General features: G+C 35.4%; 1 protein-coding gene across 1 annotated transcript in view; it reads left to right on the top strand.

Moving 5' to 3' along the window:
• The window catches only part of LOC140238084 (homeobox protein Hox-B7-like), a 37,285-nt gene extending 23,690 nt beyond the window's left edge, over window positions 1–13,595 (top strand). The window contains exon 2 of the mRNA XM_072318009.1: window positions 13,345–13,595. Coding sequence (XP_072174110.1) covers window positions 13,345–13,595 — 251 coding nt within the window. The remainder of the gene's footprint in view (window positions 1–13,344) is intronic.
• Window positions 13,596–16,891: the final 3,296 nt, after the last annotated feature.

The raw sequence follows: 16,891 nt of genomic DNA, 5'->3' as shown, positions 1-16,891 counted from the left end.
AACGAATGAATCGAAGCAATGACAAAAATAACAACTATGACAATGATTATCATGTAAATTAGAAAAAAAAAACAACGCTTGTGCAGATATTTTCCTCATTTTGAAAAAAAAAAACAAATGATAGGTAACAAGATTACAGAAATTTGATAATTAATGACTAATTCATAGATATGATACATTCGAATAAAAGAATGGAAGCAGTTTCTTCAAATGTATGGAATACGTTACCCATGTATGTAAAACATGACGTAAAAGCTGCCTCTTTTGTCTTCTCTGTTCAGGCCCCAGTGAAGAAGCACTTCCTGCTGAAATCTAACCGTTTAAATGATTGATTTCAACTTTAAGACCTGAGTATGCTTTCTGTTTTAGTTTTGTTAAATGATGCAAGATTTTTCTCTGATGTTCATTCTTCGACCAATGGCAATATTACTATTTTTGCAAAGTACTCTTTGTACGAACAACACAAGCATATGCAATTCCTTTGCAATCATACAGTGTGGCAATTTAGCATTATAATGACATTTACTTACTGAATCCTCTACATCCATACGTATGATTTATGATATCATATATAACGGGGGAGGGTTGCTATACTTTCGAGCAACTGCTCATGATATCTCGCCTTCTGCATTTAAAGATTGCATCTCATTGAGCAATGTTTTGTTTCGATTATGATATATTATGTACCCAGTGTCATTTTGTTTATTGTTTATTTTTGTTCAAAATGTTATTAAATGTTAAGGTTTCGGGTAATATCATCAAAACATGATAGTCCGGTGTAATAGCAAATTATACAAATTAAATGAAGTAATGGCGATGGGCCTTTTTCAATCCCCCAGTGATTTTCACGGATATCTTCACTTTGTTCGTGAAATGAAAATAGAGCGTATAGAGAAAATGTACCCCTTTTGCAATAAATTCTAGTTATCACGTTGCAATAACCCTGGAAGGTATTTCGTTTTGCTTTGTTTTATTTTCTTTTTTACTTCCTAGGAAAGGGGATGTGGTTGCATAAAAACAAAACGTGATTTGTAAATTGGATAGTTGTTTCTTGATAACATCCAGTTCTCTGTTAATGGTGATGTTACGCCCAATAATTCTACACACTGATAATATGATAATGATATGAGCATCATCAATATCTCACGATTACAAATCTACACAACCAAAGATTAGTACTGTATCTTACTGTATATTCCTCATTTTCAAGTACTACAATTATTTACCTTTTCAAATTTCAGAGAAAACAAAATTCCAGATTTCCAAGGTTTTAAAAATATGAACATCAATAAGGAGACAGATTATTCAGTGGCAAAAGGGAAAGGGAAGGGGATATTCACGAAGTTTACATTGTTGTAAATGGAGGTTTGAAATGTGATTTCACATTGAAGGTGGTTGTATCATTTTTATACTTTGTATTGCTACATACTAGGTTTTTCCCTTACTTGTTTCTTTTTGTATTGATGATCGAACTGTAATTACCTCCGCTAAATCAGTATAAAGACGGGGTAGAATCTACAAAACTTCAAATGACATGACTAACAGCCGGAAATCGATTATACATGACAAGACTTTCAGCGAGTTATAACATATCAAATCAGAACAAACACACAGAGAGACACACATTTAAATCCTATCATAAAACACTTGCAGCAGTAAAATGTGCATTCTACACTCAAACAAATGACTTACTTGCCGTCAACAGTGTCGAATATCTCCAACTATAGAAATTTGGCACCCTTTTTCTGAAGTGTATACATGTCTTCCTCTTAGGCAAAACGCTTTCTTTCTCTGCGGTTTTGATCATTAGCATTATCATTATCACTTTCAGTAACATTATCATTATGATCTTCCTTATTGATAATCACTATTATCATCATTATTATGATACTTATTGTTATTAATAGTATAGTAATTTCATCTATATAGTTATCATCATTATCATAATTGTGCCAAAGTAGGCATATAATTATGTAGTGATAGCAAAGATTTGCAAAAATGAAATCTGTTGGGCGCTTTCCGCTCATTCTCGGTGTGGACATCAGCCACGAGATCAAGGTTACAGCGGGAATACAATATTTCCTGTCCGCGAGCACTCACGCGTGGGCATCGGAGGGAATTCTCCTCGCTACAAGTCCTCCGCGATATGAATTTTTGATGGGCGTGCTTGAGTGGAGCGGCGCACATGTTATCTCGTCATCCTCGCGTACGCCCGTGGCGCGCGGGCTGGCCGGAGAAAGCTTGAGCGCTCGGACCTCTCTGTATCGGCTTTTTGCGACGGGCACTCAAAAAGAGGAACGAGGAATATTTTTTAGGAAGGAACAGCTTCCGCCGTCACAAGGCAAGACTTCCATACACGCAGCTGTTTACTTTTTTCCCCCTTATTCCAAGCAGAAGAAAATGAATTCGTGAGATCAAAATTCTTGCTTGGTCGTTTGTTTCTCTTCTTCTTATTATTTCGCTGTTTCGATTTGTCATTTTAGATAGAACATTGCATTCCTCTCTATACAGTAGGCCCTATACTTGCAGAGCAACGAGAGTGTAAGATTTGAGATAGTCCCAGGAGTTTTGACAGCCAGCATCCCTTATGAAAAAAAAAAACTATATTGATTTGAAATTACTGTCAGTTGTAAGTGTTGTGAAGCGACGACATTTTGTGAAGAAAAACAAAATAAAGGGTACCACAGCTTCTTTTCCGTTCATCGTTAGCGTATAATATAGGTTTTCCCGGTCAATTTCATACTTTTGTCACTCAAATTCATTAATGTGCACTCAAATTCACGCAGCGCACGCACGCGAAAATATTCGGGCATTCAAATTCAGAATTCGAGCGATCAATTTCATATATGGGCGTTCTATTTCGTTTTCGTGAAACCAAATTCACGATTGGGCATTCAATTTCAAAATGCGAGCACCGACTTTCCTACTCGTGCATTCAAATTCATGCGATAGTCACGTGATAGTCCCAATGAGCTTGTTTGGAGAGTTCAAATTCATTTTTAGGCGATCAAGTTCCTACTTCGTGCAATCAACTTAACGAGGAAAATGGAGTAGACTTTTAAGAAAGGGAAAAGGGCCAACACAACCAATAAAGGCTTGCATTTAGTGTAATTATGGTTGTTTACAGGTTCTATATTGTTCTCTGTTCATGTATTCTTTGTTTTTCATCTCAATAAATTTCAAATTGCAATGTCCAATCAGCAGTGCATCCAAACAACACAACGACTAGTAATCATATTTCTTGGTGATACTGCATGCTGACAACGCCCCAACACCAACCACATAATCATGATAATGACAATTCATCAATTTAAAGACAAACTGACACACAATGATCTCACATAGTCCCGCAAAGTAAATCAATAAGACAGCAATACACAACAAACAGCACGTATAAAATGTTAAAGTATCAGTTTCAATATAGTCGAAATTGTTTTTTTTCCTCGAAAGTGTCAACCAACCCTCCGTATTAGGCTCGTCTGTAGGCCTATACAGTGTCTAATTTTTGTTTGTTTGTTTCGTTTTCCATCAAACAAGATGGCTGGATAACCCATATTCAGCTGCAAAAGCTGGTCTTCTATAATATGGGGTCCCGATGATGTTCTGCTCTTTGCGATGAATAAACGAAGTGGGATCTTTTACGTGCATGAGTTGTGACTCTCTTACACATGGGACCTCCATTTTATGTCCAATCCGAGGGACATGTGCCTGTATGTTCCTATTTGCTAAGCGCGAGTTCAAAATTGTCAGTGAACAGGTGGATCTCTGCTGCAAAATAAATAATCATCATAAATCCCAATATATTCAAAGCAAAATGAGAAATACATGCATACACGACCCCAAACTAACTAAATTCAGGACTTCTTTTAAATTGAATGCAGTTATTTGGAACATAGTTGCCTATTCACGAATTTGAATGACCGACGAGATTCCGTCGCCAGCTTGACATGAATTTGACTGCTCATTGATGAAATGCGTGCTCCTCTCTTAAATTTGAATGCTCCGATAGTGAATTTGAAAGTTCCGACAGTGAATTTGAACGCTCCGATAGTGAATTTGAATGCTCCGACAGTGAATTTGAATGCTCGGATAGTGAATTCGAATGACCGGATTTTGAATTTGATTGCTGATTCAGTGCTGCGAGCGTGGAATGCGTGAAATCGAATGCTCGGAATAGGAACTTGAATGACAAAAGTATGAAATTGACCGGGAAAACCTATAACAATCACTATCGACTGAAATTTAACCATTCCACATTGCAGTAACAAGATCAGAAGTTGCTTATAAAAAAAAACAGAAAAAGAATAGAAGAGAATCTATGAGAGAATCCTTTTTTCAAAGCGATTTCCATTTAACAAAAATTTTAGTTGTTCTGATCCATCATGTTATCTGCAAATGACATTGCGTGGACGTTCTAAAAGAACATGTCGCTCCCATTCAATAGATGACTCATGCGAAAGAAATTCACAACATGAAATATGGCCAAAGCGTGGAATCGGCTCGAGAGATTAAACGTGGTTTTACCCGTCAGACCAAAAGTTTATTAAGTCGTAATTTACAATATGTTTTTTCATTGTCAATCGTCACCTACTGCTTCTTTCCTTCTTTCTTTCTTTCTTTTTTTGTGAGAGCTCACAATGACAGCAGATGAAAAATTATGTGTTTAATTCTGCCAGCAGAATTCCAGTATGTGTTGCTATTTGAGAACACCATAAATCAATCTGGCATAACTCTGTTACAACAAAACACAGTTCCAACGTAAAGCATTTAGGGATTCAATCATCAAGACCCTCTTTGAAATATTCAGAGCCTTAGCACAGGTTTGAGAAGTCATCAATCACATTGTTGTATTTTGCACTTTCATTCAAGTCTATGACAAAGACGTTTCTTGACATAACCTAAGATCTGAATAAAGGACAAAAACAAAATTAAAAACCCGAATTAAAGAATCACGAAAGCAGTAGAAAATTTCAAAGAATGAATATACACTGTATTTCGCTTCACTTCTGATGTGATTATCTATAGAAATAATATAAATTATAAAACCTGATTTTGATTTGATGTGATTTATTCTCTGTATGCCATTTTTTTTTCAAATACATCAACTTTCTGCAGTTTCACAAACGTAGTACAAAATAACAGGAGTATACTTTCAACAATTATCATCATTTTTATTAAATATACAATACATCTGTAATATAATTACATTAGTTACATCTTAATTTGCATACAGAACGATTGCCGATTTTGAATACACACACTCACGTTTGAGTATACTTTACCTAATTTCCTGGAGAATCTTTATGCGTTCTTCTTTGACATCATCTTTTCCAGATATTTGCATTTCTATCTCTGTCTGTCCGTCTCTCTCTTTCTCTTTCTCTCTCTCTCTCTCTCTGCGTTTGTGTGTATATTTTGACAGATAGTATCAAGGTCTTCAAAAGGTTTACCTTATAGTAAACTATTTAAATCGAAATCTTACCAGTTGCTGTCGGAGTTTTGTTGACAGGTGTTTTAAAGTGGTGCGTTATTTGTAGTAGCTGTTTATTGTTATGGAGGAGCTTTGTTTAGTATCATCATTTGTATCCAGGCAGAGGTGTGTATATTCTCCATCCCACCTCCTCGTATAAACCAGGATGAGATTTCGATGATATGTTTTTCATTGTATGTATTTATCTGTCTTCACATGTAGAATTTTAAATTTGATACGAAAGTTGGAAGTAGACAGTTTCATTGAATTTTACATTTTTCTCAGTTGTAATGATTTTACATATTTCATTCATTTCAATTGTAAATGTACCTTTTGTAAAAGCTGTGATATAGTTGAAATATGCACAGCGTATCTAAATGCCTCGTAATAAGAATGATGATGATAATGATGATGATAATGATAATGACAACAAAAAGAAAAAAAAAATGATTAGAGCTGAGCTGCTGAGTGAGAGGCAATGAAATCAAATTGTAGTACACACAATAATTGTACTGGAGAAAAACAAAAATGCGTTGAAAATGAACGATGGTGATGGAACCTTCTCTTCCGTAATGCGTGTGCGACCAACGAAAATGCATGAGTATCGGTGGGTGGTATTAATACGGCTGCCCTTACCAGAAAGGAAGTAGGGCAACATTGAAGACCCAATCTTACTGTTTCTAGGGTAATCTGAAGTGGCTATCTAAGGAATTGCGACAGTACTTAATGTGAGGATATGGATGAAATTAATGTTTGCAGTCGGTAGGAAGATGGATGTATCATGACAGGGAGAAAAGATGTAAAGCGGCATCAAACGTGACGGTTAACATGAGCTCATTTCAAGCGCAGTTGCTGGACGGGAAAGTATGTCCGATATAAATGAGATGTTTCCTCAGGCAACATGGGCAAGCAATGATAAAAATTAACGCATGCTTGATTTAAAGGTTCTGTTAATACACTCACCGATCCCTTTATTTTCAAGGTTGATAATGTTGTTCGAAATCTCTTTGATATCTACATACTCGGTTATCATTTTTTAACGTTTCACCTGACTCTTTGACGTTGCTCTTTTCATTGGAATTATTTTCAGTTTGTTCTCGTTATTCTCTTATAAATATTCCGCGGGAAACATGACGTTGTTTTCTTCCTGTTTTGTTAATAACGATGTGCATAGCATGAAAGGTGGTGTGTATCCTGTTACGTCATAACCCGGAGTTGCTTTTTAAATTCCCACGTGTGTCACCCAAGGATGAAAGATCAATAACAGTACTGTTAATTGTTCCAAGCCCAGGAATGTAGAATATGAAAAGTAAAAATTATGGAGAAACGTCTATAATAGGGAAACATCTTTAGATTTTTTTTTTTTTTTTTTTTTGCAGGTTAGAGAGATGCATTAAGAACGGATATTGAAACCGGATGGTACAAATGACAAATGGCGTTAGAAACAGCACACACACACACACACACACACACACACACACACACACACACGTACGCACACATAAACAAATTAGATGCAATAAGAATGGCACATTGCGTGAACGATGTAAGCAGACGATGTGGTATAGAGACAGAGAGACAAATGGATTGAAAGATAGCTTGATATTCAAATATACATTTCTTGCACAGGCGCCTATTCACACAGGCCTATCAGAGCAAGCACTTTTGCAACAACAAAAAAATGACAAAAAATGCAATTGTTTTATCAATGTAGCAGGATGTGGGTCTGTGTGTATTTGTGGGAACGGTAGCACCTTCCATTGTGTTGAAAAATCATTGGGATAAACAACGATGCATAAACTTACAACAACAAAATAATGTCAATATGTTTGGGGTGCACTTCGTCTTTACCGCAACATGACATTTACAAAGACGTTTTACAAATGACACCTGGATACTGACATATCAACATTGAAGCGCTCGTTTTATATTGTTGATTTATGAATTGAGGGAAGATTTTAAGTCCCTTCATCCATCTGTTCCTTAGGATAATGCGAATTTGCGCCGGTCCTCAAAAAGATATACCCACGTTCCACGCTTGTGGCAAAGAGCGCTGCCGATCCGAAAGCCCCCCGAGTCATCCGCGGCGCTCTCCGGTCTATTCCCCGATGGTCGGCTGTCCGCTCACACGTGAAATGAAATTATTATTAATGTCGGAAATTTATCATATGATACCCTCCATTAACCGCCTTTCTTCTTCTTCTTCTTCTTCTTCTTCCTCGTCTTTTTCCTTCTCTCTATAGTAACGGGTCTTTGTCATTCGCTCGCAATGTAAAGAGACGCAACTCCACAGAACGCTCTGAAGCCTTAAAGAAACACGGCAAAATATTCGATTTTATTCCTTTCGTCTAAACTAACGGGAAGTGAAAACACAATCAAGATTCCTTTGTATTAATGCTACATTTGGATTATTATTAGAACGGGATTAATGCATCGTTTGCCGGACACGATTTGAATGTAAAGTAGGAATATAAGCATTAATATAGAGTGATTTTGATATAATTTCGGTGCACGTCGATCCTATCAATTTGTTCATTTTTTATGTCATGGTAATAGCTTACCTTGAGTCAATAATGTCATTATGATTTTCATTGTAACTATCGTTGTTAGTAGAAGTACAGTAGTAGTAGTGGTAGTCAATGATTGTGTGCTTATTTCGTTGATATTATTCTCAATATTGATACCATCATTATTCTTATTTTTTATAACGTTACTTAGCGTGGGAGGTACCTTTTGTGTTTTTGAGACATATGGCTGCCAAAGACTGAGGTATGTAAACATATATAGTAATGGTTAGAAAGAGTTACATGTTAGTTGAGTTGAAAGAAGGTTTCATTTTCCTGAAATATTAAAAAAATGAAAGAAAAAATAGATAGCATAAAGCGAGTTCATCTAAACAGCTCAACAAAAAAAAAAAAGGATATAAAAATAGGTATAGCTGGTACGAAGAAGAAAAAAGAAGCACCAAGGAAGCTTCCAAAACAAGAATAAAAAAAAATACAATTGCAATTTGCTAAGAAGTAATTAGTTAGAAATAAAAGTAGTAGTAGTAGTAGTAGTAGTAGTAGTAGTAGTAGTAGTAGTAGTAGTAGTAGTAGTAGTAGTAGTACTAGTAGTAGTAGTAGCTGCAGCAGCTATAGTAGTGGTATAGTAGTAGCAGTAGTATATGTTGATGTTCTGGCTAAAATACAGTCCAATAGACCGTCAAATAGACTGTCAAATAAACTGGATTTTACAGAGGAATGACGGAAAGGATTAAGATGCACTATAGCGTTCAGTAATATTAAAGTTCTCCCTCTTGTGTGTGGCGCATAAAGACACTTGCCTCCAAAATGGTTACACTAAACACACCAGGTTTTTATAGACATAAAACTAAGAAATCCAGTTTGTATGTATATTGTTTTTGATGCTCTGACACCTGTAGGACTACGGCGATCCATTGCTCTTCGGTTAACTTAATACCATTTCGATTTTCATTAACAGACGAAGAGTAGATAAACAAGCAACCCGAAAGAACACACTGTCAAAAGGACTCTTTCAGATATTCGTCTCTCTGCTAATGATAAAGAAGAACTGTAACGATTCATCACAAACAAATACCATAAGATGCTGGTATCACTGCGAAATAATGATAATGATGATGATGATGATGATGATGATATAATAATGATAATAACAATAGTATTTATAACAATACTGATAATACTGATAATAATAATAATAATAATAATAATAATAATAATAATAATAATAGTATTTATTACAATAATGATGATAATGATAATAATAATAATAACAATAGTATTTATAATAATAATAATAATAATAATAATAATAATGATAATGATAATAATAATAATAATAATAAAACAAAGATAATAATGATTATAAAAGGAAGAAGAAGAAGAAAAAGAAAAGCAGTTTGGTGACGACGATTGTAATAGTAACAGCAATAATCTGTAGTGATATCACCATTATCGAGAGCACTCTTTGTCAGTACTATATATATATATATATATATATATATATATATATATATATATATATATATATATATTATATATATATATATATATATATATATATATGTATACAAATTTCCATATCATCTTTGTCTTTTCAACAATGTTACCAATGCCTGCGCTCATATCTGCCAACAAAGTGTGCAATAAAAGAGTGTGAGGTAACATTCATGTCACTTCATCCTCATGTAGTATTCATCTCACGTATAATAACGCAGTGTTTCGTTCTACTTCTGGATTATTAGATGACTGTGTCCACTTACATTGATTGCGTCATATTATATATATATATATATATATATATATATATATATATATATATATATATATATATATATATATACATATATATATATATATATATTATATTTATATTTATATTTATATATATGTAACGATTGTGGTTGGGTGCACTGTACATTCTGCTTGATTGGCAAATAATGAATACAGTGCTAAAGTAAAAAAGAGAAATCAAAGTTTTCCTTGTTTGGTACCAGACAATCCCAAAATGAAATCACTGAAATACAGGTCATGTATTTCTTTATGTATTTATTTATTTATTTATTTTATTATTACTTTTTTTTTGTCTGAAAGGAAGTGAATCAAGAGAAGATGCACTGTGGGTTTAGAGTGAGTGTAAAATCAATAAACTCCGTGTGCGCGGCGTAGTCAGCACGTTTTGCCTGCTTGCTCTGAACCCATCCATCGGAAGAAGGATGGGTATGAACTTGAGCGACAATATCAGACACTTCAGGCGAGATATTGCGCAATAAATCTATCAGGGTCCGACCATCAATCGGGCAGCCCGTAATTAATTTGATTACGACTTCTCTGTCATCGGCTGGGGTTGATGCAGGGTTGCCCTGCCATCTTTTGCCCACCGCCGTCGCATCATCTTCGTAGTACTCCCGATGAGCGCTCGCTACCCCGAGCGCCAAGTGCCCCTAAAGATGCGGAACTCCGCACTCGTGCTTATCTTTTCATATTGGGTTACGCGGTGCACGGCGAGCGATGCGCGGTGTATCTATTTTCGCGCGCCGGGGGATGCGTGCGATGTCGGAGGGAATATATAGCTAATGGCTATATCCACATTCTCCCTCGAGATCATTAGCCTTACAACCAGGCGTAGTCATTTTCATGTCGTTGATCTCGTCTGTTTAAACCATAACTTGCAGGTAAAATGAAGTGATATATGATTAGCTATTTTGCTCAGCGTGTGTGTGCATGTGTGTTGTTTTCTTTGTTTTCTTTGTTTGGTTTTAGCAATGGGTGTCATTCAAACAGGCGTTGTCCTAAATGAAAGTTCTATGGCCGCATTACATTAAGTGTGAAATAAAAATATTGCTTTTTAAGAGGTGAAACCTGTACACGCTTACACGAATCACACTCTGTCAACAGAAATCATGAATATACAATTGTAGTGCCCTCATATTGTATCGTTATCTTGAGTACAATCGCATAATATTTTATGTATCATGAGGTATAGAAAGAAATACTCAAATCAACAATGCAATAAAGCGTGAAATTATGTGTTTGATCAACCAATATTTGAAAAAGTCATGACTTTAGAAAGATACATTTTGTTTATCCGTCTACCGTTGCAAACTTGATTATATATCTGGCCATTTTGGCAAGGTGTATAATCCTTCATCTATAATTGTTTAGTAATTGTTTCTTGTAACCTTGTAACCTTGTAACCTTTGCCATCTGTTCGCATAAAAAGGAATAAGAAATGCAACACGGACATTTAAATCGCACCATGATGGTAGACTGATCGATTGAATTGTTGCTGTTGCTTTTTGTGATAAATTTTCACCAAGCTGGTTTCTGGAATGAAATTCTTTGTCTAACCCACACACTGAAATGTATTTGGACTGTTAAGCAGGAAAACAGTGACGAACACGTTTTGCGTTTAAATGTCACAAAGATGAAACTGCTTTGACTATCATTTCTTCCGTTGTATTTTTCCGCAGAGGTAATATGATATCTGATTAATCACATCAATCAACTCTCACTTAGAAGAAGACGTGTCACCTCCACATATTTCATTACGTGTCACATGACGTTCTCCCAACCACCATGAATAACTAAAGCCAAAAGTAAAGGCAAACTCTCCGGGACGTCTCCCGAAACTACAGGGTATTTTTGAATAGAAAGTAGGACGTCACTAATGACCTTGTCTGTTGATAGTCCTTGCACACAAGTGCCTGAGAAGCAAAAGAGCATACATATATTTTGACAAATTTGGATCAACTATTATGAAAACAGTAAATTAGATCTGAACAAAATGCTATCGTAAGTTATGTTGTAATCAATGGACACACACACTCATTAAGTGTCCTTTTCCTGTCCTTTCCAACCACCTACAGCTTCTTCTTTTTTCTTTCCTTTTTTTTTGGGGGGGGGGATCTACTTCTTGTTAGACTGGTTCGATCGAAGAATCAGTGATTAAGCAGTTTTTGTTTAGACGACACTGAATAGATAAAAATCTCTGAGAATAACTTGATATTTCTGAGAAAAATGGGTAATTGTGATTGAAGAAGTGTTTGGGAATAAATACAAGTCGACAGGAATGACCATTATAGTAGAGATTGTAGAAATAATTATGATGACATTGACAATATTGATTAATTAAACACGGTGTGTGAAGGTAACCATATCTCCAGATTTAGATATCTACAATCTACATTCCAACCACTACTGTTAAACAGCTTTCATGTCAATAAAACCTCGTAAGATGTTTTCCATGTTCCTCTCATGTGAACCTATCATGGGAACAATCAAATGATGAAAAGCTGCTGGTCTCTAACCATGAAAATCACATAAGAAAGGTTTTGGTTTGTTTTGTTATATCTTGGAACATATGTGCGTTTTCCGTCAATATGTATATTATATATTTGTATGCTTTTTTTTTTTTTTTTTGTCTGGAAAAAAAAATCGAACTTGATAAGAATCTCATTTCAACCTCTCCTTATCATCTCATCCCCGAGTAATCCAAAGCTACAATGCCAAGGTCCACCCTCCACATGCGTGGTAGAAATAATGGTATAATCGAGTCAAGGTGTTAATTGCTATTGACACTCGTCTACAGCGATCACGTGACAGGGTTCTTATCAGGCACGATTATAATATCATCAATTTTTATATCGCAGTGGTGTGATGTGGTCTGATCATAGCTGGTAACACGTATGTCGTAATGATTGGCCACCAAGTCCCCCCCCCCCTCCCCTCCCCTCCCCTCTCTCCTTCCCTCTCTCTCTCTCTCTCTGGAGTTGGTATGATGTGACAGCCCACCTTGGCTCTGATTCGACCAAGAATGAATAATGATCGTTCGATGTAAAGATTTTACTGTAGATATTATAATCGCTTGTAATCATTTATTTGTTAGTAGCGTAACGCGCGCCAAAAATGGGTCCCACCATAATCATTCTACAGTAACTGTTTATGACGTGTGTTTTTTTTTTTTGTGTGTGTGTGTTTTTTTGTTTTTTTTTTTGGGGGGGGGTTGTGTTTTGTTCGTTTGTTTTGTGTGTGTGTGTGTTTTTGTTTTGTTTTGTTTTTTTTACATGGACGCTGCTTCTGATACTCGGTTCTGATTAGCTCAACTATACTTCGCCTGATATTGATTTTTGATTATTTCGCGTTTGCTAAGGAACGCTCCAAATATTGGGCAGGGGAAACAAAAAGACATAACGGAAAGACAAAGAATGATACTAACGACGGTAATTAATATCATGTGGGAAGATCTTGATAAGGACTTAAGAATCAGCCATAAAACTAAAGCAACACACAAACGAAAAATAGAACAGGATCCTTATTTCGATGGTGTTTTTCTTTATCATTCTCTCATAGATGGCAAGAGAGGGCGACAGACATACACTCGCCAGCAGACGTTGGAGCTGGAAAAGGAGTTTCACTTCAGTCGCTACGTGACGCGGAGGCGCCGCTTCGAGATCGCCCAAAGCCTGGGGCTGAGCGAGCGCCAGATCAAAATCTGGTTCCAGAACCGGCGAATGAAATGGAAGCGGGAACACGGGACCAACTGCAGCATGACCAACCAGCAGGACCAGATGCCGAGTATGGCAGATTTTATGGGATCGTAATAACTCGCCGGAATGCTACGGTAATAGCTGGACCATTTCCCTTCCCCCTTTTTTATTTTTTTCTCGCAAACTTGGATTGATGACTCGTCGTCTGACAATAACGTCAAGGACCACTTCTAGATGTATTTCCATATATATATGAAGGGTTTGTTTGCAAAAACCGATAAGTCCATTTTTGAAGATTTTGAAGTACGATCTCTGTCACAAAGTACACAAAAATACCTTTTAAATGATATATTGGTCACTACATATAAAGGTATATTTTTGAAGTTATGGTCAAAAGAAGCAAAAATTTTCTTATTATTCTCTTTATTTTTCTTGACCTTTAATCGCAAATATCTCCATTTGGCAAATATGGACTTATCGGTTTTTGCAAACAAACTCTTCATATATATATATATATATATATATATATATATATATATATATATATATAAAGACGGCAAAAGAAAATTGAGGCTGATGAAAAAAAAGAAAAAGAAAACAACAAAAACATTTTCCCCCTAGAAACACGTCTTGTACCGTATCACATCATGAGTTGTGATATTGAAATGAGTTCAGGTTAGACTGAATTTGTATGTGACCACAAAGAATGTGAGGCTGACATAAAATTCTGTACCGTCTGGCAGGAATGTCCTAAATATCATTTTTTTTTTCTTTTTGTTTGTTTTTTTCCTGCAACGTGTCTTGTGTTGACAAAATCAAAGTGTGTATTATATGACAACTGAAGATACTACAACATCATCATTTATGGTACTGCGACTCGTGTATTGATCTATTTCATATCTTTTACTCCACTGAATTTGTTAATTGGGTCCGAATAAGAAGAGATAAGTTCTACAATGGTAATATTCATTGAAATGCTGCCTAACAATAATACTGTATTCTATAAGTTTACTTTTTTCTGTCATTGTTCGGACGCCATCTGTATAGAGAGTAGTGTTCAATTAATTATGATCTAAAATTGTATGAGCTATGTAACATTTGTATTGAGAAGTGTTGTAATTATGAACAGGAGTACTTCTTACCAAAAATTATTCAAAATACTAAGTGGAGATTTGATGCATAAACTAAGAGCCCTGAACATCCACTCTCGAACATTTCTTGATGATAACGCGTGTTCACATTAGAATTAAAATTAAGAATGAAATGAAGAGAAAATTTCGCATCGTCTTCAAGCAGTATCTCCCAAATCACATGAGCTGCTGAAAGTAGGCCAATACTATTTTACAAATTAACTGCAAACAATTCATGATCATTCTGATTCTCAGAGCGTCCAAAAGATGGCGCCATTCAAGTCAGACTTAAGTCAGATTTTGTTTAGTTTTTTTCTTCTTTTCCTTTCCTCATCCGGGCTGATAGAACTCGTTTTGAAATTCCGTTACTCGTGTTTGTTTGTTTGATGGTTGTGTGTAGTTGACTTTTTTATTTTTAATGGTCCTCCATTTTCAACAGAACTATAATCCAGATATGATATACAAAATTAGTTGGTATGAGGTATAACTTACTTCATCGCATACAATATCAAAAAAAAAATTGCGAAAGTTGATTTCATCACACATAGGTTGCACTGGTTGATAAATTAAAGAAACGCTACGTAACGGGACAAGCATTGTGCTAACATATTCAACAAAATGATGGAGAACTTTATTCTTACTTTAATAATAAAAGCACGGTTTGCTGGCATACAAATAGATGCTGCATGGAAAGGGGGGTGGGGGGGGGGGGGAGTCGCGACTTGGCCCTAGAATATGTTCAACGTCTACATTTCAGATTGCCTTGATTATCAAATAGCTATTAATGACACCCCTATAAAGGTTAGTGAGATATTCTGGTCATCATGGTTGTCAGCAAAATTTCTGAATAATTAATTGCGAACACGTGTAACCTACTTTTTTTTTTTTATTATTCCATACGCAGCCATTTAGTAACGATTTGTTGATGGGTAATAACATTCTTCTCGACTAATACTATATCTGACTGTGTCTTTGTTCAGGAAAGCAAGCGAAACTGTAAAATTCTGCAGTACAACTATGTAATCTCAGTCATTCTTGAAGTGGCGTTTTGATTCTACTTTCAAGACTATTGCTTCGTTTTGTTTATTCCATCTCCAACTTAAAGACTCAAACACGGAAACAGAGTTTTCGTTTAGTTTTCGTTAACGCGTCATCGGGAAAGCCACTGTACTCTAATGAGCTAGTTGGGATCAGTACCTGTATTCTATGAATTCAAAATATAGATGTATGATTGTGAGTTGATTGTTTTGTATTCCTATTATCTAGTAAGCACAAACACACATAGGTAGTACTCATAGTGTACATAAAATGTAATGAATTGATCTGATATTGTCATACGAACCTGTACATAATACCGATACAAATACTACCAAATCGAGGATTCTAGTACTTGACTTGTACAGTAGTATACATAATAAGTTTGTAACAAACGAAAGCTATATTGTGTTTTGTTTTTCGTTTATAATTCTTCTTGTCTTTTGATTGCCTTCACTTCAGCTTTGAATCTGATTTGTGTGCTTAATTGTTTTCATTTTCAATTGTAAATCATGCTGTTTGGTTTATAAATGAGATTTCATTTCCAAGGTGATAAGGTTGTCAGAAAGGTTTTGTGACAGCATCACGTTAAGACCAATATCTTAATAGATGGTGAATTATGGTATCATATGACATTTTGCTACATAAGATTTACGTTATCAACAATGCGAGATCTCTTGATACCTTGATATCTTGATATCTTAATGACTTGATACCTTGATAATCCTTAAAAGTAGCTTTTGGAGTATAATTTTGATTTCGGTCATTGATATGGACCAACCGATATCCCAACTGTCCTCTCGAATCTGAATTTATCGGCATTCAAATTTGGATAAAGATTAAAAGTGTCAAGAAAGCATAATTTTGAGGAAATGAGTGTTATTAACATAGCATTATTATTATATGCATGTTTTTATTGTCCTCTACAAAATAAAAACAAAACAAAAAGCTGGTTACAGTTTATTAAATTGGTTACAGTTCGTTGTCCCAAAGTTTCCTTATAATCTGAACATGAAATGAGGTTCGTTATTCCAAAGGTTCATTATTCCGAACATGAAATACGATTCGTTATCCCGAAGGTTCGTTAATCCGAAAAAAAAAAGGTTCGCTATTCCAAAGGTCCGTCAGTCCGAAAACGAAATAAGGTTTTTAATTCCGAAGGTTCGTTAGTACGCACTTTCTTTTCATTTTCGGATGAACAATCCGGACATCACCCGACAAAAAACAAAAACAAAAACAAAAACA

This window comes from Diadema setosum, chromosome 14 (assembly GCF_964275005.1).
Source record: "Diadema setosum chromosome 14, eeDiaSeto1, whole genome shotgun sequence".
Lineage (NCBI taxonomy): Eukaryota > Metazoa > Echinodermata > Echinoidea > Diadematoida > Diadematidae > Diadema > Diadema setosum.
The sequence above is the reverse complement of the archived record's forward strand: the minus strand, read 5'-3'. Positions and strand labels throughout refer to the sequence as shown.